This window comes from Vulpes vulpes, chromosome 2 (assembly GCF_048418805.1).
Source record: "Vulpes vulpes isolate BD-2025 chromosome 2, VulVul3, whole genome shotgun sequence".
NCBI classification, from domain to species: domain Eukaryota; kingdom Metazoa; phylum Chordata; class Mammalia; order Carnivora; family Canidae; genus Vulpes; species Vulpes vulpes.
Window position 1 is genome coordinate 60229229 of NC_132781.1, and position 25810 is coordinate 60255038.

The following is a 25810-nucleotide window of genomic DNA, read 5'->3' on the forward strand; positions in this document are numbered from 1 at the left end:
CCACCACTCCTGGCCGTACGACCCTTGTAGTTATTTCTCTGAGCTTCCATTTCCTCATCACGGAAGGTGGGGTGATAATAATACCTACTCCCACGGGAAAGTTAAATGTTCCTGCCAAATAGTGGGCTACCGCGAAGTGGCTGCTGTGGAGTAAGGCCCCTCCCCTCCGCCATCCACGAAATTCCTAGCTGGAGAGACCAGCCCCAGGCCCACCCCCATGCAACTCTGGGAAGCGACAGGTCCCGCCCCTAGCCCCAAGGATCAAGCCGGACTCGCATGGAGCCGGCCGGGGGACGGCGATCAGAACCCCTGCGGTCCCCCAGAACCCCCTGAGTGGAAGTCTCTGGCGCCAGGGCCCAGCGCGCCTCCAGGCCGTGCAGAGTCCACTCACCGGCTATCGCCCCAGGTACTAGGAAAAGACCCACGCGACCGCGGGGACGGCGGCGGCGCAGGCGCCATGACGTCACGGGGCGGGGCGGGGCGGGGCGCGGTGGCGGCGCAGGCGTAGCGCGTCATTGGCGGCCTGGCAGCGGGCGGTGTGGAGGCGGACGCCTTTGGAGGGCCGTCGGGCCGCGGAGTCGGGACCTGCTTCTGGGGCATGAGCCGAGGGGACGCCGCCGAGACCACGAGGTAAGTCGGGTCGCGATGCGCCCCTGCGCCCCGGAGCCCGCCCCGCGAGGGACTCACAGGGGAGGCTGCCCTCGCACGGCGGCTTCCCAGGCCCCGCCCCGGATCGTCCCGCCGCTAGCCCGGAAACAGCAATCCGAGACCTGACCCGCCGCATCTGGGAATCCGCGGCCCGGAATCGGGAAGTCGGGGTTCAGGCTTGACCCTGCCGGGACCCTGAGCTCTAGGAACAGGTGGCTTTGCTCCTCTGGACTTTAGCTTCCCCGTGTGACCATTCTTGCCTTCCGTGTTGTTGCAGGCTAGCCGCGAGGGTACATGTATCAGCGTGGTGGGAGCACTTTTAATCTAGGGGGTGGTCGCCGTTGCACACCTAAAAGATTTTGATAGTCGCGTGCCTTCTTGATCTCATTACACCCTGCCGTTCCTCAAAAGGCCCTGTGCTGAGCTGTCACTGTCTTCTTTATTTTTATTTTTTTTAAAGATTTTATTTATTTATTTATTCATGAGAGACACAGAGAGAGAGAGAGAGAGAGAGGGGCAGAGGGAGAGGGAGAAGCAGGCTCCGCGCTGGGAGCCCGACGTGGGACTCGATCCCGGGACTCCAGGATCACGCCCTGGGCCGAAGGTGGCGCTAAACCGCTGCGCCACCCGGGGATCCCTGATACTGTCTTATTTAAACCTCTCGACGACCCATGAGTTGGGGATAATTGGGCCCATCCTAGAAAGGAAGAAGGAATGGAAGCTCCAAGTGGAGCCTTATTTAGTAAACATTGAGCACCAGCCGTGAGCCAGGCCGTGTACTGAGTGCTGGGGGTAGAACTCTGATCAGGATAGGCAAGGCCCTGCCCTCTAGGAGCTTACATTCTGGTGAGGGAAAGGGAAGATAGAATAGTAAATCACATTGAATTGGCGTTATATGGAAAGAAAGGTGGCTTTGATAGACACTAACAAGGAGCTCAACCCTTAGGGAGAGCTTTTCTGAGAAGACACTTAACTAAAGTCATGCAGTAACTGGATGCAAAAGCCAGGATTTGAATACAAATCTTTTGGCCCCATATCCCGTACTCGCAGCATCAAAACATGGTACCCTCCTGTGATAATAAGTAGTTGGTGGTATTGCTTTTTTCAGACATGAGAAAGTCAGGAGGTCCTATCATTGAAGCGTGATCTCAAATGTTAGGTCCTTTAGAGAGGCCTTCCCTTTCCACTAATTCTGAAGTAGTCCAACCTCCGTCTCCATGTCAGATCACCTTGCTTAATGGTGTTCGCAGCTGTCACTAATTACATCTTGTTTATTTATTTTGCTTCTGTTTTGTCCTGCCCGTCTTCCAATATAAGCATCCCTAGTGGAGACTTGTTTGTTCACTGCTCTGTCCCCAGTATCTAGACAAGGCCTAGAAATAGATACTCGATTTTCTTTTTAAATGAATGAGTGATCTGTAGGAAAATGGGAGAAAAGGAAAGCAAGGAGAAGACAAAATGTTCCTCCTCCTGTTTCCACTCCTGGGATTCTGTTTATGTGTGTTTCACCTTTCTCTCAGATGGTAAGAGCAAAATCTGTAGCTTACTCATATATCTGTTTTCGGCACATAGCCCTGGGTTTAGCAGTTGTTTATTATGCATTGCTGAACAGAATGAACATGTGAGTGGGAAAGGAAGAAGAATACTCTCCCATGTGGGGCTAGATAAACACGTTCAGCAATTACTTAAGGGCCCACCTTGTGCCAGACTTCATAAGCTGTGCTGAGATAAATAGGAGGTAACAGCAGTGTTCAGTCTATGTCACTAGTTTTTTAAGACACAGTTCCTGCTGCACTGACCGCTGGGGCATTCCTGGTTACATAATATACATGGGTCCTATGGGTATTCTTAGTTCTGAAGTCTGGCACAACCTGCCATCTTCCCAGGTCTTTTTTCTTTCTCTGCCACATTATGTACTTGTTAAAGCTTTATTATACATCTGTCATCTCATTGTTGGCCCTCTCAGCAACCTTAAGTTACAAGCAGGCCAAGGTTTAGTATGTAGAGATGAGGGAACAAGCTTAGAGAGAAGTGACTTCCATTGGAAATGCCAAAATTTGAAACCAGGTGTTCTTGACACCCAGGTTTTTTCTCTTGCCACTATTGTCTCCATCATAACCCTCATCATCCTTTTCTGGTTGTGAGATGAGTCTTTTCAGGATGGAAGGCTAGTAATAATTTAAGCCAATATTAATTAGAAGCTTCTTAGGTGCCATTCATTGTTCTTAATGCTTTGGGTGTGTGAACTCTGAATCTGCACAACTTTGATGAGATGTTACTCCGTTTTAGAGATGAGGAAACTGAGGTACAGAATGGCAGAGTAACTTGAGCAAGGTTACACAGCTAGTAAATGGTGCAACTAGAATGACTGTGGAGGAGTTAATCTCTTCTTCTGAGTCTCCCCAAATAATATGATGCTACTGAACACTTACTGATTGCTTACTGCTGTTAGATGCAGTATCTAATGATTTTTCATGCACTCTCTCTGATCTTCACAACAGCCCTCTAAGATAAGAACTGTTATCTCCATTCATAGTATAGATGAGGAAACAGGAGGACATTCCCAGAATGTTCAGGGAATTCACCAAACCCACAACCAGCTTTAAAATCGAGTTCTAACTCCAAAGTCTAGGGCCTTAAATTTCCTAGATTGTCTTGTCTGTGAGGAAAACATGTTATGTTGCTCTTTCCCACTCATCTCCTTCAGTGCCATTAAGAGTCTTCTTTCTGGTGATTTCCAAGACTTATTTTGGGTAACAGTTGCTAAACTGAAGTATCATGTAGTAATAGAGACTTTGGCCTCCTGCCCAGTCTGCCTCCTGCTTCAGAAGAGGAAAACTTTAGTTTCTGCATGTAGAACCATATCCCTTTCACCTTAAATGGAAGCTTTTGCACTCCAGCTGCCAGAGGAGCTGTCCCAAGGGAACTGGTGCTGGGGCCAGTTGTGGAATAGTTGAGGCCTTTGAAGAACTGGTCAGAGTTTGCCCTCCTTGAATAAATGTTTGTTGAGTTGAATCTAAAGTCTGGTGTTCACAGAGTGTTGCTCCTCTCCTGCCTGAATGTTCACATTTCCTTTAGTATTTCATAGAGATTGATGGAAGCAGAAACCAAAACTCTTCCCCTGGAGAATGCATCCATCCTTTCTGAAGGTTCCCTGCAGGAAGGGCACCGGTTATGGATTGGCAACCTGGACCCCAAGATCACAGAGTAAGTCTAAGTCATCTTAACTTGTTACCTACAAACCTGGGATGTTTGTAGTGATAATGTTCAGGAAAACTTTCAAGAGATGCAAGATATTTTTTGGCCCTTTTATTTATGTTTTAATTATCTTTGAAGGGTATATATTTTTGTCACTAACCTGTTATGTTGACATTTTTCCCATATCCGGATTCTTCAGCAAGAACACAGGCTTGGGTATTGTTTAAAACATAGACCTCTTTTTCCTACTTGCCAAAGATGTTCTCCTGATTTCACTGATATGAATCCTTTTACCCAGTGACTACAGTGCATTATTTTCTAGAATCAGCCCACAGCGTACTTTTGTTCCTCAAAATGAAAGAACAAGCAGGAGAAGTCTCAGCACCGTCACAAACAGGCAGAGGGTACCACTTAATTGTATCATGTAGCCATGGAACCATAGAAAGTCAGAGCTGGAAGGCATCTTAGAGATCACATCAGTCCCTTTGGTTTTCCTGTATTCGTTAAATGATGTGAGTGCCTCTTGTGTGACAAGTGCCATGCTAAGCAGTGTTCAAATCTGAGGAACCCTGTCTCAAGGTAACCAGAGCCTATTTTTAAAATAAAGGCTCTGAGCTGTTCTGCTTAAAGGGAGGGAGGTCCACCCAAAGCCTTTTGGCAGATGCCACCCTTTCTTTGGTGGTAAATTAGAGGACTCTGGAGCACGCTTGAAAACCTCTGATATGATCCAGCTCTTTTATCCTACAGCAAAGGAAACTGAGGCCCAAAACATGGCAGTACTTTGCCCCGGGTAACAAAGTTAATTAAATTGTCCTGACTCCCCACTCTTTGTACTGTGGCCATTATAGTTTAAAACAATTTCTTAGCAGAGAGAATTAAGTTTTTCCTTCTCCTAGTTTAGTAGGTACAGGGCTGTGGTTGGTGGCAGGATGGATGGTAAGGAGTGAGTAGATTGGGCTCAGTGCCATCAGTGCTTAAAGCAAGCATGGAGTATGCCATGGGTCCTAAGAGTTACTCCCTTTGGAATGATGTTAAAGGCAAGATGAGAGGAGACAAGAGAATCCATTTACTTGGATCTAGGATGAGGGGAGGCGGTATATACAATTGGGATTGGGAGAGAGGAGGGGGTGTGAACTAATGGATCAGGATCATAAAAGAAAGTTCAGTTCCTTGATCCTGTTCAAGTTCAGTTAGCTAAATATAGATACCTTTGGATCCCTCTAGGAATTATGATGCCATTTAAGATATGTTGTCCCCATATTATGTTACCTTGGTCATTGGGGCCCTGGAATATGAACTGTGCATTTGTTTTTGTTCTCTTTTTGGCTCATGGCTTTGAGGACAAATTTGTGAATCACCCAAGCCTCTCAATTATGTCTGTTGATCAGAGAGGCTGTTTCCATCATCTAAAACCCAAGCTGTGAGGGGATGCTCCAAAGAGTGGTTTCCATTCCCACCTCTGCTTGTCTCAGTGGAAATCTGGAACATGGAAACACTATTCATTGTTTTGGCTACAGTTCATTGTAATGAGACTTGTTCTAATTGTGTCCTGCTGCTTGATAGGAAGGTTCAAATGGGTATCTGCCACCTCAGTTTATGTCATAAGCTGGAGTATATGAATGTTTTCTTCAGTTAGATCATTAACAGGAACATTGAATCGAAACTTTCCTACTGCTATCTCTGCTCTTTTTATGTCAGGCCAAAGGTGGACATCACGTACTAAACTGCAGATCAGGGCTTTGCAGGGTCTACCTCTGTGGCTTCCCCACGTCTTTGCCACATGCAGTTTTGTTTACCATTTTTCTTCTATGGATTGCTTATGTTAAAACATTTTCTCTGGGGCCCCTGGGTTGGTTATGTGTATGCCTTCAGCTCAGGTCATGATCCCAGGGCTCTGGGATCAAGCCCTGCATCAGGCTCCTTGCTCAACGGGGAGCCTGCTTCTTCCTCTCCCTCTGCTGCTCCCTTAGCTTGTGCTCTTGTACTCTTTCTGTCAAATAGGTAAATAAAATCTTAAAAAAAATTTTTTTTCTCTGCCAAACTGATTTATTACATAGTAATGTATTTCTTTTTAAAGATACAGCTACCAGTCATAGCTGTGGTTGGCATGAAATGCTTCGTATTATCTCATTTACTCTACTTAATTACAGCAAAGACACCTAACATGTTAGTAACATAGGTATTATGGAAATGTGTAATTTCCTTCCAAGTTTTTGAATTACATAAACTTCTGGATCCTGTTCCTCTTAAAGTGGGTAGTGATGAACTTAGATGGACTATTAAAATATAGTCATTTCCAGGGACGCCTAGGTGGGTCAGTGGTTGAGTGCCTGCCTTTGGCCCAGGGTGTGATCCTGGAGTCCCAAGATCGAGTTCCTCATTTGGCTCCGTGCATGGAGCCTGCTTCTCCCTCTGCCTGTGTCTCTGCCTCTCTGTCCCTCTGTGTCTCTCATGAATAAATAAAAATAAAATATTTAAAAATATATATATATAGTCGTTTCTAGACATTGTAGGATTGCGTGCTGTGACTTTCATGAATGTGGGGCACCTGGGTTGTAGTTCAATCTCACAGTATTTGAATCTAGGTCTTTAAACTTGTAATGACTCTTAGGAGAAGTTTGTAGATCACACTCCAGTTTTCATAATTAAACCAACCCCCCCCACCCCCCCCCCCCGCCCCGCCCATAAACTGCTGCTAGTTCCTGCTGTTTCCCCCTGCGGTGCACTCTTCTTATCTCTTTCCTGTGCATACCCCTGCTCTTTACTGTCCCTCTTCCTGATCTCTTTTATAAACTGATTTGAATGCCCCTCTTATACAAATGGTCTCTCACCTCTTGTTGGAGGCAATATATAGGTGTATATTTATTGTTGTGAATAGTTACAAGGATATGTAAAACTGTGACAGTTTTTTAAAAAGATTTTTCCACTCAATTCTTTTTTTTTCTTTTCTTTTTCTTTTTCTTTTCCTTTTCCTTTTTCTTTTTTTTTTAAGTATTTTTTTTTAGGATTTTATTTATTTATTCATGAGAAACAGAGAGAGAGAGAGAGGCAGAGACACAGGCAGAGGGAGAAGCAGGTTCCATGCAGGGAACCCAATATGGGACTTGATCCCAGAACTCTAGAATCACGCCCTGGGCTGAAGGCAGTGCTAAACTGCTGAGCCACCTTGGCTGCCCTTTCTTTTTTTTTTTTTCTTAAAGATTTTATTTATTTATTCCTGAGAGATACAGAGAGAAGGTAGAGACATAGGCAGAGGGAAAAGCAGGCTCCCTACAGGGAGCCCAATGTGGGACTCTATCCCAGAACTCTGGGATCACGCCCTAAGCCGAAGGCAGACGCTCAACCACTGAGCCACCCAAGCATCCCTCCACTAAATTTTTCAAAGTTTATTTTGTAATTCATTTGAGTTACCCTATGTATATGTGCTTCTTAGTTATTAATCTGAGTCCTGTTCAAATTACCTGGAACGTCCCAATAATCTTCTCTCAGTGGAATATGCATTGCTAACCAACTCTGTAGCACTCTGATATTCTGCTTCATGTTAATTTGTGTTCATTGCTCTGTGGTTGCAGTATTCACCATTTCATGGCTATGCTATCTGCCAAGAATACCTGTACGACTAAATAGGTTTTAGAGGTTTAGATTTCAAGGAATGATGATGTATTATTGTTTGTGGAAGTAGCAGATTGTAAACTCATGTTCTTTCTACTCTATTCTGATTGCTCCGAACTATATGACACTTTATATTACTTACCTTTAAGGCGAAAATGTTCAACTAATGATCTGAACATTTCTTCTAGCTCTAATACTATATTATTCCTCTTATTTCAGCTCACAACAACCTTATGAGGCAAGCAGAACAGATAATATTTTCTCTAGTTTACTTGTCTTTAAGTAGCCTTCACACCTAGCATGGAGCGCAGCGCAAGGCTTGAACTTTGAGATTGAGATCCGAGCTCAGATTAAGAGTCAGGCGCTTAACCGAATGGGCCACCCATGCACCTCTTTCCCTCTTTTCTGGGACAGGAAGAGTTGAGTACGTTGACTTAGTGTACTGAAAAATAGTGAATGATGGGACTGATTTCCCATCACCTAACTTAGTGTTCTTTGTGCAGATATTCTAATAGTCCATATAACAGAACAATCCTAGCCTAAACTATCCTATTCTAAATGTTAAAATGTAAGGACTTCTTTTAAATTGTTGTGGGACCCAGTTTAACCATAGGGTAAAAAACAATACCTCCAAATACCATTGCTAGTGCCTGCAACAGAGAAACCAAAAAAGTTAATATCCTTAGACATTACCTATTTTCCACACTGTGGTTTCCTCTGAAAGGATTAATACTGGGTTTCTTTTTCACACATTAAATGTGCTGCGTAGAAAGCCTAATTAATAATAATTAATAGCCACTGCATAATAATAATTAATTAAATATAATTTAATAATAATAATATAATTATAATAATATAATTATATTATATTATAATATATAATATATTATATATTATTATTAATTATATATGTTATTATATATTATATATATTATTATTAATATATATTATTAATATAATAATATATATTATATTATAATATAATATAATTATAATAATTTAATAATAATTAAAGCCTAATTAATAGCCACTGCATAATTCATAAGGAGAAATGAAGGGCGAAGCAGCAGAAATTCTAAAAGAAGGAGCATTCTAAGTAGAGGGTTTAAGTAGAAATAAGAAAGAGTGGGTGTGGGCAACCCAAGTGGCCCAGCAGCTTGGTGCCGCCTTTGGCCCAGGGCCTGATCCTGGAGACCCAGGACAGAGTCCTGCATCAGGCTCCCTGCATGGAGCCTGCTTCTCCCTCTGCCTGTGTCTCTGCCTCTCTCTCTGTGTCTCTCATGGATAAATAAAATCTAAAAGAAAAGGAAGGGAAGGGGAGGGGAGAAAGAGAAAGAAGGAAAGAAGGAAGGAAAGGGTGAGCAGTCTGTCGGGAGGACCTTTTGGACTAAATGAGTGGTTGAATACTCAATGATAGTGAAAACATTAGTTGGAAGAGATAGAATACTATCACAATAGGGAGTACCTGGGTGATTGATCATTTCCCTTCTGCATGAGTAGTGATCCCAGGGTTCTAGGATTGAGTCCCACATCAAGCTCTTGCGAGGAGCCTGCTTCTCCTTCTGTCTCTGCCTTTCTCTGTGTGTCTCTCATGAATGAATACATAAATCTAAAAAATATAAAATAATGAATACTATCTGATTAATACAGGGCTTTTTCAATGTATTCAAACAAGAAATGTGAATTTCTTATAGAAGAGACTTATTACTGTGAGTGTTTAGCAGGATGCCGACAACCTGGAAGTGATGTTTTAGTAGAGAAATGAGATATCATATCAGTACATAGAGTGGGTTGGAGGAGCAAAGATGACCAAAGATTAGCTAGGAGAGACTGCCAGAAACTAGGCCTATCACCTTAGGTAGAGACAGTGAACCTGGAAGCCAGTAGGTGACTAAGGGATGAAGAACACAATTGAAGAGCAGAATTGAAAATGGCCCTGATGTTTCTTGCCTGAGAAATGGAGAATCATGTTCACACTGACCAGTAGAATAGCTAGAAAGAGCATCTGTTTGTGGAGGGGAGGTCAGAGTGAGTTATACTAAGTAAACTTAAAAGCAGTGGAGAGCCATCCAGGTAAAAAGGTCCTTCTGAGGCCGACTTTCAGGGATGAAATAGAACAGAAGGGGAGAGCATGTGCATGGATGTGTGAAAACAGTGTGCTTACCCATGAAGAAACTCTGGTTTTCTCAGCCCATTACTTATTTTTCTGTCATGCTTTCTTTTTGATGCCTTGGTTTGCAAGAGTCAGCCTTTACTGTTTGCTGCTTAGATTCGAAACACAGTAACACTATTTAATAAACGTATAGAACAGAGAACATAAAGACCCAGCAAATAATTTCTACCAGTTTATAAAGATAATTTTCTCTAAAACAAATTATGCATTTAAAACAATCTTAAGGGACGCATGGGTGGCTCAGTGGTTGAGCATCTGCCTTTGTCTCAGGGTGTGATCCTGGGTCCTGGGATAAAGTCCCGCATCAGGCTCCCCACAGGGAGCCTGCTTCTCCCTCTGCCTATGTCTCTGCCTCTGTGTGTGTGTGTGTGTGTGTGTGTGTGTCTCATGAATAAAAAAGCTTTTTAAATCTTAAAAAATAATAAGTCTTAAATGTCATTTCATTGACCTCCCATTGCCTACGGCATCAAATTAAAATTACCTCACCGAGGACACCAACATCCTTCACAACCTGTCCCCTGCCTGCCTTTCAGCCTCATCCCTTAACTGCCTTACCCTCGCTCTCTTCCAGTGGAGCAGACTCCTTTTCACCTTTCATGTGATACTCACTAACCAGATGTCCCCTACACAATTGGGCCTCTTTATCTGTGTGCTCCTGTATGTACCTCTACATGCAAGTATCATAGTACTTTGTAGTTTTTTTGATTGCATATCTCTTTCCTCTAACCAGAATGTGAGGTCCTTAAAGGTAGGGACCTAGTTGGATTCATCTGGATCATTCAAGTGCCTATTACAGTTTTTGACAAGCAGTAACTGTCCATTTTAACATTTGTGTAGATTAATTACTTATGTGCCATAAGGCAGGAAGGCCGTTTTTCAGGACCCACCAGAAAGCACTATATTGCAGAAATATGTTGGGACTGGTGTACTAGCTCCTGAAGCCACAGGGCCCACATTTCATTAAGTGAAGCAAGGCTCTGAGGAGTAGTAAGCCCTCTCATACTTCAGCAGCAGATGAAAGTGCTTGCAGATGTGAAAGCAAGATTCTTCAGGCTTTTTTCACTATCAGAGCTTGCAGTTCCCATCTCCAGGAAGCAAAATAGTAAACATTTCATTCCTTTTGTTTTGGTGTTCCGATAATTTCAAGAAATTATCAAACAAGGACAGAAATCCTGGAGAAGTTGAAAGACACAGACCTAAGCAGATGTTCCTGGAATCTTAAGGTCGCACTTCTCAGGCAGAACATATTTGTTAGCTTTTCAAAGAATAATCTTTTGGCATTTTTTTTCTGAGTAGATTAAAATTCATTTCCTAGGAAATGCCGATTGCCTTACCTTCCTGCTATTAGGCAGAATGGAGCTGATGAAAAGATGACCAGCCCACAGTAGCCCTTAGATTGTTCTTTAGAAAAACGGGCCTGACCCACCATTCATGGCAAATAACACTGTGTTGAGGCTTGAGTGGGTATAGTAAGTAGAAGATGCAGCTGTGAGTTAAGGACACAGAGGAGGGGCTCCTGGCCAGCTCAGTCAGTGGAGCATGCAACTTAATCTTGGGGTCGTGAGTTCAAGCCCTAAGTTGGGCATAGAGATTACTTTAATTAATCCGTTAATTAGAGACCCAGGAGAGATTCTTCCCAGCCCATCTGTGTATTCGAGAGGCTCACCCTTACGGTAAGCCTACTCAAAAATAAGTAAAACCAGAAATTTACACTTGAGGTATCTCTCTTTTCCCTAAAGATTCACCTCCTACATCCTCAGTAGTAGCTGAGGTCTCCTGATGGGAGTTGAGAATTTGGAATCTAGGGAGATACAGTTGTTTGCCCTTTCAAAACAGGTCTAAAGACCAGATTAATGTCCATAATATGCCTTGGGATCCTTGTATCCTGCCCCAGTGCAAGACCTGTATTATGTCTTCCTTGCTATTCTGTGTCAGGCACCTGACCCAGGATAATAGGCTTGCTTGTTGATATGTATTAGTATCAAATTTAATATATATAGCTTATGATCCACTTCAAATCTTCCTGCCTCCCAAAGGAGATTCTTAAGAATAAAATTTTGATGAGTTTCTCCTAGAAAACAATGTGAATATAAATGTGGCTGTAACTACAGCTTTACTGACTCCCTATGGGGTAGAATTCCCAGTAATAACAGATTTAGCATGTGGGCTGATACCTTTTTAGTATCACAGGGACAGCATTGTTTAGAGAAAGCCTTGACTCCATTTGAATAGTGTGGAGGATGCCAGGAGGAAGGCCAAAGGAAAAGGAAACGGGAAAGCTGTTGGTTTGTCTCACCCTTACATCAGATGACAGGAAGTTGGAATTGAGATTGGCCACAGCAACCTGTTAAAGGCCACATCTGTTTGAATAACTTAAAAGCTCTATAGAAACCAAATAAGTTTGAGAGAAAGGAATCCAAGAAGAGGACTAGGGGCAAAATGACAAGCAAGAGCTTGGGGTCAAATTTCTTCCTGGGTCATCCATATTCTTTTTTTTTTTTTTTTTTTTCATCCATATTCTTTATCAACCATGTTCCTGAGTAGAAAGTGTGTGAAAACTCTGAGGTTGATTAGTTACCCACAGCTGGGTGATTATAGAACTGACTGGGTTCCCCTGCCCTGTGTGAGACTAAGCCTCAGTCACATTGTGGTTCCACATTGTCCCTAACATTCAGTCACTTCGGGGCTTGAAACTCTGAGGCACCTATGGAGGTGCTACTAGCTGTGGTTTGGTTTTTGGCAGAGCTTTACCCAAGTGCAATTTGTGGCTAATGATTAATTATGAAATCTATTACAGAAGTCTTCCAAGGTTGTTTTTCTGTTTGTGTGAATGTGTATGTATGTGCTACTTTATTTATTTTTGAGATAGGATAGTCCTTGGCTTTTGGAGTGTGGGTATGTGTTCCTGATGGAGTTGTAGTTACTCACAAATACTAGTTCATTGCCAAGAAATTAAAAATAAATAAATTGACACTATTTTTGAGCTTTTCTCCGAAAGAAAAACAAATGGTACATGTGGGCCAGACAGCTGTTTGTTAGGTGTGGTTTTTTGTTTGGTATTTTTGTGCTGGACAGATGCATAGCCATGACAATTCGAGTCCCATTCCAAATAGAGGCAAACAAGTCTGTTTGCCAAATAAACTAACGCAGCAGTTTGGAAGAAGGCAGGGGGTGGGGGTGCAAGATATTTTCCCCCCTCAGGATAAATTATCTCCTGCTTTCATCTCACACTTTGGGCCAAGTGGCTAGCCAGATTCCCAGAGTGTACATACGGTCTATTCTTTCTCTACAGATACCACCTCCTCAAGCTCCTCCAGAAGTTTGGCACAGTAAAGCAGTTTGACTTCCTCTTCCACAAATCAGGTGCTTTGGAGGGGCAGCCTCGAGGGTACTGTTTCGTTAACTTCGAAACTAAGCAGGTAAAGAAACCTTCCTTTTCACGGTGCCTTTTATGCTCCCCTACTTATTTATACATCTCTCTCAACTACTAGAGTAGCAGTGCCTTGTGGGCAGGAGCCATGTCAGATTCATCTCTCTGTGCCTTGCCCTGAGTCCTGCAGGAGGACCCATGATAAAGGAGTGAATGGCTTTCAAAATCTACCCTCCCCAGGCTCCCGGTCTGAGGCGGCTGACCTACTTTACTGACCAGATGCTTTGGGGTGCCCACATTAAGCACATGGACATCTTCCTCCCTATTGTGGTTTGTTTGTTCCTTTAATGGCAGGCCAACAAAGCCTCCTTTTCTTTCAGTAGTTTTGCCCCGTGGTGCAGAATCATCCCTGTGTGTGGTGAGCCACCCACAAACTCTTTTATTTTGATTTCTTAAAAATGTACCCTTCTCAGTCTCAGAACAACTGCATACAGATTTGAATATACATGAAGGAAGAGAGCATTACGTGTATCTTCTTGGAGTAAAATTCTGTCTTTTGAGTGAACATACCTTGATAAAGAAATTTAATTTGAATGTTATTAAATACAGACTTACTGTTTAGTATTCTCTATAACTTTATTAGTCACGTGGAAGGGCATTGCCTAGTTATTGTTTCATTAATATTATATTTGGCTGTTTTTCTTGTTATAAAAAATAATACATGTTAAATATAGTTGAAAATACAGATCAGTGACTTCATTTATCAGCCCAATACCCAGGCATAATCACTGTTAATATTTAGTTATATATCTTTCTAGTCTTGTCTTTCTTCACCCACACACATGCATACACATATATGGCTTAGAGCACATATATAAAATCATATTGTCCTGTTTACCACTCAAAGTATATTAAAAATTTTCTGTCCTCTATTATACATCCAGATAACATTCTATACCACGATACTGTGGTTTCACCAGTGCGACTACATATTTGCAAAAAATCACTGATACAGAGTTTTAACTTAGACCTCAGTTTAAAAATGAATCAATGTCATTTTGATGACTGCACAATATTTCACTGTGGGAATATATGATAAGTTAACTGACTAATCCCCAGTTGTTAGCTATTTAGGTTGTCCTCAGTGATTCACAAGTATAAACAGTATGCTAATGAATATCTTCATACTTCTAATTATGCTCACACATATGTATATCCGTAGAAATGGAATAGTGTCAACAAAGGCCTTACATACTTTTTCTTGATGCAACTGCTATCCTCAAGCAATGATGTATCAGTATGTTCTGAGACTGTATGAGAGTGTTGTTTGTCCTTATCAGTGCTGAGGATTCTTTCAATTTCCTCTAACTTTTGTGAGTGAAGTACTAAGTGATATGTGGCTGTTCTGAATGGGGAAACTAGAAGAATGCTGTGTATGGTTAGCATTTTTAAATATTTTACTCTTCCCTAATGATAGAATGTGATGAATATTCTTGCAACCCTTGTAGACAGCTAAAAATCAGTGGTCATGCTGGGAATACATGTTATTTTTAAAACACTGGACTACACAGCAGCCTGGGTGGCTTAGCAGTTTAGTGGCACTCTCAGCCCAGGGCCTGATCCTAGAGACCTGGGATTGAATCCCACATCAGGCTCCCTGCATGGAGCCTGTTTCTACCTCTGCCTGTGTCTCTGCCTCTCTCTCTCTCTCTCATGAATAAATAAATAAATAAATAAATAAATAAATAAATAAATAAATAAATAAATAAAATCTTAAAAAACAAAACAAAACACTGGACTACAGGTCACAAAGCCTAGCTTCTATTGCTGGTTCTTTTATTTATTAACTTTGGGCAAGTCTCTTAACTTCTTTTGGCCTCAGTTTTCATTTAAAAATGGGGATTAAAAATACCTTCCTTGCCTTCCAGGAAGTTGAAAAAAATAGATGAGGGTATATAAGAAAATACAGTTGGCATTTAGTAATGCTGTTGAATACATGAACTCTGAAGTGATATACAAAGAGGAATTTTTTTTAAAACATTTATTCCCTTGCTGGCATCTTATTACTGCTGATGCTGCAGAATCAATAGAGAGTACCATGTAAATTCTAATTGATTGGTGACACTTAAGAGTAAAACATCTCATATCTGTCTCTCAGTTAGACAAACAAGCATGGCAATGACTTTCCAATGGCTGACACATAGTGAGTACACAGATGTCTGTTGAATGTCATACTGACAAACTCTGGAGGGGGAAGAGAATCACTGGTAAAGCCAGACTGGAATGCCTGTGGGTATTATACTGTGATCTCAGATAGATTCTTCTTCTTCCTCTTCCTGTTTCTTATGGGCTTCTTCACCCCCTAGTAGACGTGGGTTATGCTTGGCTGAGTGCCTCATGGATACACATGGGGCAGAGAAGGTTTGGCAGGATGGAAAAGTACGACCAGGCTTCCTGGGAATGTCCTAGAATGACTCTTATCCAGCTTCAGGAATTCCTTTTAACCTTGTTGCTTCTGTATCTGATAGGGAAAGGGTCAGGGAACTTTTGGCTCCAAAAGCCAGGTGCATAGATTGGCTCACACAAATACCTTGCTCACAGGCTCTTTGACTCATTCCTGCTTTTTCCGGACTAGTTTCCTTCACTCCCATATCCTTTGAAGCCATTACTGTTTCTCACTTTGGATCAAAAGTATAAGCCCTAGTCTGGGGTATAGTTCCAGGGTCCCTGAGGGAAGTAAATTTCTTAGCACAGTAGGTCCTGACAGACAGAAGTGTACAGAAAGGTATCACCTAGTAAGAACAATCCACTAACATTGAGTGCTTACTGTGTGCTGCATGCTTTCTTTACATGCACTCTTTGACTCCTCACAATAGCCAATGAGGAACAAGTAGTAGTATGCATATTTTATAGACGAAGAAGCTAATATTCACAGAGATTAAGGAACCTGTCAGTCAGGATACACTGCCAGTAAGTGGCAGAGCCAGGATTGGCATTTGTGTTTGGCTGACTTTACAAAACTCATACCCTTTCTGTTATTCTGTCTTTTTCCTTTCTTTCTCTATTTTTTAATTATAAATCCTTTGCAAGTTGTTTATCAAAGGCAGTCTGGTTAGGACTGCAACTATCAAAGCTAGTGAGACCCTATGAGATACATACAGCCAATTAGGCATTTGAAGTTTTGGCTAACATTCTTCCCTTTCCTGGACAGGAAGCAGAACAAGCCATCCAGTGTCTCAATGGCAAGCTGGCTCTGTCTAAGAAGCTGGTGGTACGATGGGCACATGCTCAAGTAAAGGTAAGTCTAATTGGCTAGAAAGACAACATCAAGCTTGCCCAGAATGAGTTTTCCAGAAGATAGTTGTCCATTTATCCATTTGCATCCCAGCCTCTTCACATCTGGAGCAGTCATACTTTGGTCTCCTACTTGTATTTACCATCTGTGTTGCCAGATTTTTCTTTTAAGAAACATCTCAGGAGGGATTAAGTTCTTTCATTGTTTCTTTCCACATACCCACAGATTCTGTTTTTGATTGATTTTTCCATGTGGCTGATGTGTATACTCAGACCTCTATCATGTTTTCAGTGGGGGTTGTTCTTTGGAAGAAAAAATGTATTTATTTTTAAAATTAGTTGCTTTAGGCATTATTAGACTCTTCCCAGCCTCTCAATTTTCTGGAGAGCTTGAATATGTTTATCCTAACTGCTTGAGAAATGGGTGGTTTGTATGAGTGCTTAAAGCACCAGTGTCTCATTACTCCAGAGAGTTTGAGAGTTATTTGTAGGTCTTTGCAGGGTCTGTTTTGTCTCCAAAGCCCAAGAAGTGGCAAATCGTCTTATTCATCTTCTGGCTGGTCTCTTGGGAGAATGCACTGGAAAAGATATGACCATTTAAAAAAAAAAAAAAAAAGAATGGCATTCTGTTTTACCTGGCCCAGAGGTGAAGTATGTGGACTGGAGCAATCCCAAGAGCTTATTCTCTTCCTTTGTGGTGGGGTCTTAAGAGACCTGCCTGTGAAAAGATTTGTAACAGTTAAAAAGTGGAGCTTCAGTGTTTAGCTAAGGAGCACTGCTTGTGATCACAGACTCCCTACCCATCAAGCTTCCCAGTAAGGAGTCATGGCAGTTAAACATTTGAGCTCAGTGTCCAAACTGAAAAACAGAGCTCAAAGAGCACTTTGGATCCTTATGAAGGATCTCAGGTAATCACAGAGCCATCTCAATTTCTAGGACATGTTGCCTTAAAAATAGAAACAACAAGGAGAATTACGAAATACTTTTTTACTCAAAAGAAAATCAAGTCTCATTTGCCAAACTGGCTGTGATTTTCTCATTCTGTGTCTCATTGAAAAGACACGCAAGAGAAATCATCCTTTGTTCCTGTCTTTTCGTTTGAAAATCTCAATGCCTTGTGGCTCTCTTCTCCTACAAGTCTTTTTGACCACAGGCTCCTGATTACTCCTTAGTATTTAATTTACTTTTTACAAGAGGTATATAATTATCTGACATCAAATTAAACTACTCTTTTGCTATAGGATGTTTTCTATATCAGTGGCTGAAAGCCGTTAATACTTTCCGTCTCCAATCAGACCTGTTAAGAATTTTGCAAAAGTCTAGCAAAATTCTTAAGTATTTTGAATAAAGCAAAATAAATATTGTAAGAGGTGATATGTGACAGTTAAAACAAAAATGTAGGAAGGCAATCCTATTGTATATTTATACCAGCTGTGAATTAGAAAGTCAAAGTTCTTTCAACTGCCAAATAAGGATGACTAGTGGCTAGATGGAAAGCTACTTCTAAACTTCTCTTTCTAAATGTATAGCTTTTAGGCAGAACCGTGTGGAGTTTTGCATAATTCTAAATGTAAAGCAGTCCTCAGATTGTCTAGAAACACGCTGACAATACGCTAATAGATTTGTGGTTTCTGAATTTATGTACTACAGTAAAGGACTGGGTTTTGCTTATCCAAGTGATTTGTCTTTTTCTTTCAGAGGTACGATCATAACAAGAATGATAAGATCCTTCCTATCAGTCTTGAGCCATCCTCAAGCACTGAGCCCACTCAGTCTAACCTAAGGTAAGATGCTGTACTAAAGAGAAACACAAATATCCAAGAGTATGAGCCACTTTTCATTCCAAGCCTTCATTTATACCTTAGTGAATCTTTAGACTCTTAATTTAGAATAGAATCCACTAACTTTTGACATGTTGAGAGACATGTTCAGTTAATCTCCTGAATGTATACATATCCTCTCCTTGCATACCCCTAAGATCATATACTTAGAGAATTCATTCACTCAAAAAAGACTGGATGGACCTGCCATATACCAGCCATCATGCTGGACCCTGGGATACAGGGCATGCAGACAATCCTAAAGAGAAGCATTTTCATGAAGCCTGAAGTCTCATCAGTGTTTGTCATTGTCTACTACTTCCTCCCCAACTGTGAGTTCCTTTATACAGAGTGTTGGTTTATAGCACTTTCATTCTCTGTGCTGTGTTTCTCTGACAGTAACAGTGTTGGTTCTAATGTGCACAAATTGTCAGTTACTTCTTCAGAGTTAATTCAAAACAGAAGGAACAAAGGGTTGAGTGGAGAAAGGCAAAGTTAAGTGGATGGTTGAGCAGAAATAGAGGGTTTTTGGATTTTTTTTCTCCCCACATTATAGCCTAGGGAGAAATTTTAATAACAATAGCCAGATTTATTGAGGTTACTCTAAAGCAGGCACTGTGCTAAACACTTCACATGCCGTATATCATTTAATTATAAAAATTCTGGTAAATGTACTGTAATAGTCATTTTATATCCAAGGAAACTGATGCTTAGCAAGGTAAACTATCTCGGCCAAGATCGCACAGGTAGCAGATAGCAGATCTCAAATTCAAAGTTAGGTCTGCTGAGTTTTTGAGTTACTACTTTGAGTTACTACTTCAAAGAAAGTTCATGCTGTGAATACAAGAATACAATTCTGAAGCCTTTTCCAGGGGAGGAAGAGCAGATAGGTGAAAGAGCATCAGTGTCCTATAAGGGTTAGAAATCAGCAAGCAGTCATAAAGTCAGGAAAGTGATGCCTATTTGGATGGAGGACCAGACAGCAAACAAACAAGTTTTCCTTGTGTATTTCTTTTTTTAAGATTTTTATTTATGTATTAGAGAGGGAAGGGTCAGAAGGAGAGGGAGAAGTAGACTCCCAACAGGGACTTAATCCCAAGACCTTGAGACCATGACCTGAGCCAAAGACAGATGCATAACTTAGCTACCAGGTGCCCCAACCTTTCTTGTATGCTATCTGCACCAAACAAAACAGATTTATAAGCATCTCATGAAGCTTCAGAGGAAAGTGATCCCTAAATGTTTTCAGGATAAATGTTAGTAAAGTAAAATTAATTTTATAGTTAGTAGTTTAGCATCATTGGTTTGTGTATATATAATACTTACTGAAATATTTTATTTGGTAAATTACTGTATTTTATATATTATAAATAAAGTTTAATATTTTTGTAAATATTAAATGTAATAGTTAATATTATTGATTTCTTATTTTTGTGCTCTTTTACTATTTTGTACTCCCAGAAATTAAAAAAACATATATGATGACTTTTGTAAGTTTCCCTGGGGATTATATCCACTCTGCTGTTTTCCCCATAAAGTTTGAACCGCCGTGATCACAAATTTTATAAATCTGACTCGTGTTGGGAAGAGACCACTGTGTTTATGCATGCTGTTCTACATGTTACAGTGACATGTTTTTAGTTTTATTTTCAGTGTTTGCACTTCTACTAGACAGTTGAGTATTTTCCATTTATTTTGTAATCCAGAGAACCTCAGCTTACATCTTTCTTATTAACATCTATACCTAATTAGAGAAATTTGTTTTTTGGTGACTCCTACAAAACAAATGGCTGGCTATCCCATTAATGGGGAAGAAATGCTGGAATGCATCTTGGTAATAAGATGCATTGGTAATACATCAGTGTTCTTTTTGATTGTAACTTAGGTTTTAAATTTTACATTGACCATGTGAAGTTTTGAGTATGTGCAGCCGATGTAAACTTTTTGAGGATCTCTAAAAGGCCACTGTATACATTCCCTTCCAAGTTTCTCTCCCTGACAGTAGACCACTGACAGCACTGAGAATGGAAGGGGAATCATGGGTCATAGAATACCCATTGCCTGAGGGCTTTGCATCCTGGTCCAGGGAAGGCAGTGACCTCCATCAGAAGGGAATTCCCCCAACTTGTGCAGTGTCTCCTCACCTCTTCTTTCTAATACAGAGCTACTCAGCTCCCAATCTGATGGAAAGGAGAAAGCAAGGGCTTTGGTAATAACAAACTAGGCTTGAATCCTGTGTAGGCTGTGCAGTCTGTTAGCTCTATGAACCCTGGGCACGTTACTGCTTCTCTGCATTTGTTTCTTTATCTGTAAAAAGTGCATATTATTGTAAGGATTAGAAACAATATAGGTAAAATTTTGGGCACAGTGCCTGGCTCATTGTAAGCATTCCATAAGTGATTGTATTTATAAATACATATTTGTTCATAAAAAAGATTTTGTAGGATTTCCCAGGGTGTTTTTTCCATTATTATTCAGTGATTCAACAAGTAGTACAGTGTAGTAGTTAATAGCATGGGATCTAGAATCTGTGTTTAAACCTCAACTCTTCTATTTACTAGCTGTGTAATATTGGGCAAGTTAACCTTTCTGTGCATTGGTTCCTTCATCTGCAAAATGAAGAATATGATCTATCTTATGTTTCTTTCAATCCTACAGAAATTATTTTTTCCAATTTTTTTATTGCGCTAAAAGACACATAAAATAGCATTTGCCATCTTATGAATTTTTTAAAAAGATTTTATTTATTTATTCATGAGAGATACAGAGAGAGAGAGAGGCAGAGACACAGGCAGAGGGAGAAGCAGGCTTCATGCAGGGAGCCCAATGTGGGACTCAATCGCAGGACCCCAGTATCACGTCCTAGGCCTAAACCACTGAGCCACCCAGTGATCTCCACCATCTTATGAATTTTAAGTGAATAGTTCAGTGGTACTAAATATATTTGCAATGTACAACCATTACCACCATCCTTCTCCATAATTCTTTTCATATTGCAGAACTGAAATTCTATACCCATTCAATAATAACTTCCTATTCCCATATCTCCCAAGCCCCTAGCAAGCCCCATTCTACTTTATGTCTCTGATTTTAACTAGTCTAAGTACCTTATACAAGTGGGTCATCCAGTATTTGTCTTTTTGTGACTGGTTTATTTCACTTAGCATAATGTCTTCAGGGTTCATCCATGTTGTGGTGCATGTCAGAATTTCCTTCCTTTTTAAAGCTGAATAATATTTCAGAATGTGAAATAATACCATATCCTGCTTATCCATTGATCAACACTTGGATTGCTTCTACATTTTAACTATTTTGACTAATGCTCCTATAAACACATAAGTGTATAAATGCCTCTTCCAGATCCCACTTTCAGTTTCTATCTGAATTATTTGAGAGCCTATTATCTGCTGAGCATTAAGGTGTCAAACAGTGTTTGCATCTGAATATTTAATGTAGCCATATGTGAAGTACTGTTACCAGTGTCTGAGATTTTAGTAAAAATGTAATAGATGGTTCAGGTTTGGTCTCTTTTTTTAAAATGTTACTTGAGTGTGTGTTTTATGTGAAATATTTGCATATTCATGTTTTAGTATGTTGTTGCTTCTGTGATATGCACAAAAGGCACAAAAAAGATGAGATACACAAGTATTTTCTGAGTGTACCCAGGCCCGCTCTGATCCTCTTCTTTTTTTCCAGTGTCACTGCAAAGATAAAAGCCATTGAAGCAAAGCTGAAAATGATGGCAGAGAATCCTGATGCAGAGTATCCAGCAGCTCCTGTATACTCCTACTTCAAGCCTCCAGATAAAAAAAGGACTACTCCTTATTCTAGAACAGCTTGGAAATCTCGAAGATGATGGTTACGAATTATTGTAGCAGCAAAATTGGTCTCTATACCTGAAATCCTCTGCCTTTGTACTTTGTAGATGTGAGTGGTACTTCCCAACAGAGCACAATCACATGTTAACGTTTGGTAACAACATTTTTGGATGTCTCATGGATGTTTCTTCCCTGAAGTATGTGTGGAATTGAGCATCATCCAGAATAAATAGGATTGTATCCAAAATTGTGATTTGAACACTGGGATGCTCTAGTTGGCTGGTTTTTTGGATTTGTAACTCCAGAAACATTATATAGTAGGCCAGAGAGAAAGGCAAACGTAAAAAATGTTATTTAAATCAGGAAACTAAATTTATTAACGTCCATCTTAAAAAAAAAAAATAGAACACTTTTCTGTGCTCAGATGTCTTTACAGCATAAAGAAAAAGTAAGAGGAAAGAAAGTGAAAAATTTTGAATCATGTTGAGAACTTATTGTTCCTGAATTTATTATGGAAATCCCTCCAACTAGACTAAAAAGGAAAAGTTCTTGGCAAAAGGAGCTGATTCTTTGAGCAAATGTTGTGGTAATCTGTTTAAGAATTATGGTTAGTGTTTCAAAATCCCAGTTAGGAAAACATGGTGTATATCTTAAGATTGTTTGCATAAACAAAACTGTAGAATCAAATTTAGCATTTTATACCACAACGGAAGTCCTATTTGGAAATCCAGCTTTTATTCTATAGTGATCATTTTTTTAAAAATCTAAATATTTAAATTCTGCCTTCTATAATACCAAACGTTGTTATTAACGTGGGACTTTTTAAAATTGCACTTATTGCATGAGGTTTTTTTTTTATAGCATGAGAATGTTCTATTTGGAATTGTATCATGGCCAATCTAAATAGGAAAGCAAAATTTCTTTGAAAACCTAATCGTTGTTATATTGATCTCTATCAACCATACTATTTATTAATTAGGGGTCTGAGTAGAAGAAATGGAACTGTCTTGTACAGCATGAGGAGGGGACATGCAGTGAACACAGAAGGTCAGTGGAGCAGGCCCTCCTCTGGCACCAAGATTGTAAAATGACTTCATGTTTTATGTAGTTTTTAAAGGTTTAGAAGACTGTATGACTTTAAAGGGGTTCTTCCTTTGTAGCACATACTCCTGCCCGATGTTTTGCCACTTGGAATATCTTAAATATAGGAGCAGAGAGAGAAAAATAAGTCAACAGATTTGGCAATGTGTTTCTGTCAGCAGTTTTGGTCATTTTGGTGCCAGGTTGACAGTCTGTTTCATTGGGCAGCACCTTTGCTTCTTGACCAGGTAAATCATTTTGATACCTATCCGCCATTCTTAGTGATTATGGAGACTTACCATTATTTTTCCTAGCAAGAGGAAGCTTGCGTTATAGGAATTCAAGTCTTCCTGTGGGCATAAGTGAGTTTAAGACACTTGAACCAAATCTTGAGCAGAGTGAGGTTTCAGAGTTTATAGAACTGGTTCAGAGAAATTCTCATCCTCTTTCCCAAGGTAAATCTTTTTAGATAGCTTTAGATGGTAAATACTTTCTGCACTTATTAGCTCTGTCTATGATGCAAGTAACTCTCCTTCCATTTGAGGGATAGTTCAGGGAGGTGGGAGCATTATCTCCCATTTTTCTGGTGACTTCTTAAGAGTACTAATTCACCATTTTATCCTTACGTCCTCAAGGGGTTATGGTGGAGTAGGACTTAATGCAAAATAGTCTTCTATTTTTAATAGGAACCTTACCTAACTTTGGATTATCTAGAGTTGTTTCCTTTAGAAACCAGAGCTATTTATTTGTATTTAAAGCAATGTTAATTATTTGTACTGATTCTTAATTCCTCTGTGTGAATAAATGCAAGACAGTGCCTGTGTGGTTGTGTCTCCTCTCATTTATTTTCTGGAATAAAGACTACAGTTCTCTGGTAGGTTCATTTCCCCTCAGGACTTGGGCCAGGGTGTCTAGATGGGATGTTTTTTCTAAGTACCTTCTCTGCAGAAGGCTCTGGCTAGAGGCGACCTCAGAGACAATTCTCTCCACCTGGTATGCCTGCCTACTTCTGTTGTTAGAGATGAGAAAGTAGTTTTCACAGCAAATCTAACCATTTGAAAAGAAGCTAAGTGAAGTCACTGAGCGTATCACACTGTATTTGGTCCTTTCAGATTAGAGGTTTCAAAGAATAAATGTATGTGTCATAAATATGCTGAAAGCAGTCTGGTGTAAGGTTTGTAAAATACGAGTTAACTTGGTTGACTCATTGTTTGAAGTTACAAGAGTGAAGAATTTAGGGAATATTCAGGAAAGTGGTATGATCTATATTCGTAATCTCAGCTCCTGGTTTATCAAATGCAAAATGTAACCGTAACCAGTGGACATTCTCTAACAGGCATTTCACTGTTGAGTAAGAGGATCACAAGAGGAATGGTTTTTCAAAGCATGTCAAAAATCAACAGCAAAGGTTTTTTAAAACCAAATATCCCAGAGCTCTGTCCTTTGTTTAAATTACATACAGTCAATTTCTGAATCAGCAAATAGAACTGATTTTTTTAATACTACCGTACATAAGGGATTAATTCTTCCCTTATAAATTGAATGTTAAATGTTTCCTATATATAATCACTTTGTTCTTAAAATATTTGATCCTGGGGCGCCTGGTGACTCAATAAGCTTCTGACTTTTGGTTTTGGCTCAGGTCGTGATCTCTGAGGTTGTGAGAGCAAGCCCCGCATCGGCTTCTGAGCTCAGCTAGGAGTCTGCTTGGGATTCTCTCTCTCTCCCTCTTCTTCTGCCTTCCCCTGCTCTCTCTTTCTCCTTCTCAAATAAATCTTAAAATATGATTTGATCCCATCGTATTTATCCTTGACGTCTCTTTCTCTCTTACTCATGCCCAGTCTTTCAACGAATCCTGTCAACTTCGCCTTCAGAATCCATCTTGAATCCAACCACTTCACACCAACACCCAACACTACAGTTTTTGTTCAAGCCGTTGTCATCTGGACTCTTGCAGGGCATTCCTGATGATTTCCCTGCCTCCACTAGTGCCTCCTCAGAGTCAATTTTCCACACGGTTGGCCAAAGTGATCCTTTTTAAAATCTGAGCACATCATTCCTGTCTTGGTGGCTTTGCATCACACCTAGAGTAGAATCCAGAGACCTCCAGGGCCTTGAGTGGCCTGTCCCCGACTGCCTGTCTGTCCTGATGGCCTCTTGCTACCGCCTTTGTTCCTTGTGCTCCAGCCACACCAGCCTTCTTGCTGTTTCTTGAATATAAGGAACCCCCCACCCCAAGGTCCTTACATCAGATTCCACAGAGCCCACTCCCTCATTTGTCTGTGTCTGTGTTCAAATATCAGTTGTCAAGAGGGCACCTGACCTCCCTTTCGAAAATCGCAGCCCTGTCACTTCCCAATCCTCCCTCTTCTTCATTTTCTTAATAGCATTTACCACTATCCAATTTTAGACATCAGTTTAATCTTTTTTTTTCACATTAGAATATAAGTTCTCGGGCAGCCCCGGAGGCCCAGGGGTTTAGCGCTACTTTCAGCCTGGGGTGTGATCCTGGAGACCCGGGATCGAGTCCCACGTCAGCCTCCCTGCATGGAGCCTGCTTCTCCCTCTGCCTGTGTCTCTGCCTCTCTCTCTCTGTGTCTGTCGTGAATAAATAAATAAAATCTTAAAAAAAAAAAAAAAAGAATATAAGTTCCGTGTGAGCAGGAACTTCTATTTGCTGCTATATGCCCAACATGTAAAACCATGTGTTGTCTACATAATAGATGCTCAATAAATAGTTGTTGATTTTAAAAAAAAGTGTGGTACTTGAGAGCTGAAGGGCTTTGAGAGGCTAACC

The 25810-nt window shown here is 40.6% G+C and overlaps 2 protein-coding genes across 8 annotated transcripts in view; one reads left to right on the forward strand and one right to left on the reverse strand.

Moving 5' to 3' along the window:
* The window catches only part of MRRF (mitochondrial ribosome recycling factor), a 57635-nt gene extending 57035 nt beyond the window's left edge, over positions 1 to 600 (reverse strand). Inside the window, exon 1 of one of the 3 annotated variants that reach the window (XM_026009250.2) lies at positions 392 to 600. In XM_026009250.2, coding sequence (XP_025865035.2) covers positions 392 to 600 — 209 coding nt within the window. The remainder of the gene's footprint in view (positions 1 to 391) is intronic. The other 2 variants (XM_026009251.2, XM_072748706.1) reach the window with 2 other exon arrangements.
* On the forward strand, positions 468 to 23830 carry RBM18 (RNA binding motif protein 18). 5 transcript variants are annotated; one of them, XM_026009252.2, is made up of 6 exons: positions 468 to 630; positions 3727 to 3855; positions 12924 to 13050; positions 16213 to 16299; positions 17994 to 18079; positions 21812 to 23830. In XM_026009252.2, the coding sequence occupies exons 2-6, from the start codon at positions 3743 to 3745 to the stop codon at positions 21969 to 21971; spliced, it is 573 nt and encodes a 190-aa protein (XP_025865037.1). In that variant the 5' UTR covers positions 468 to 630; positions 3727 to 3742; the 3' UTR covers positions 21972 to 23830. The 5 variants fall into 5 exon arrangements, with proteins under 5 accessions (XP_025865037.1, XP_072604810.1, XP_025865038.1 ...); XM_026009253.2 differs by having other exon boundaries at positions 533 to 630; positions 3737 to 3855; XM_072748707.1 differs by having other exon boundaries at positions 624 to 860.
* The last annotated feature ends 1980 nt before the right edge of the window (positions 23831 to 25810 follow it).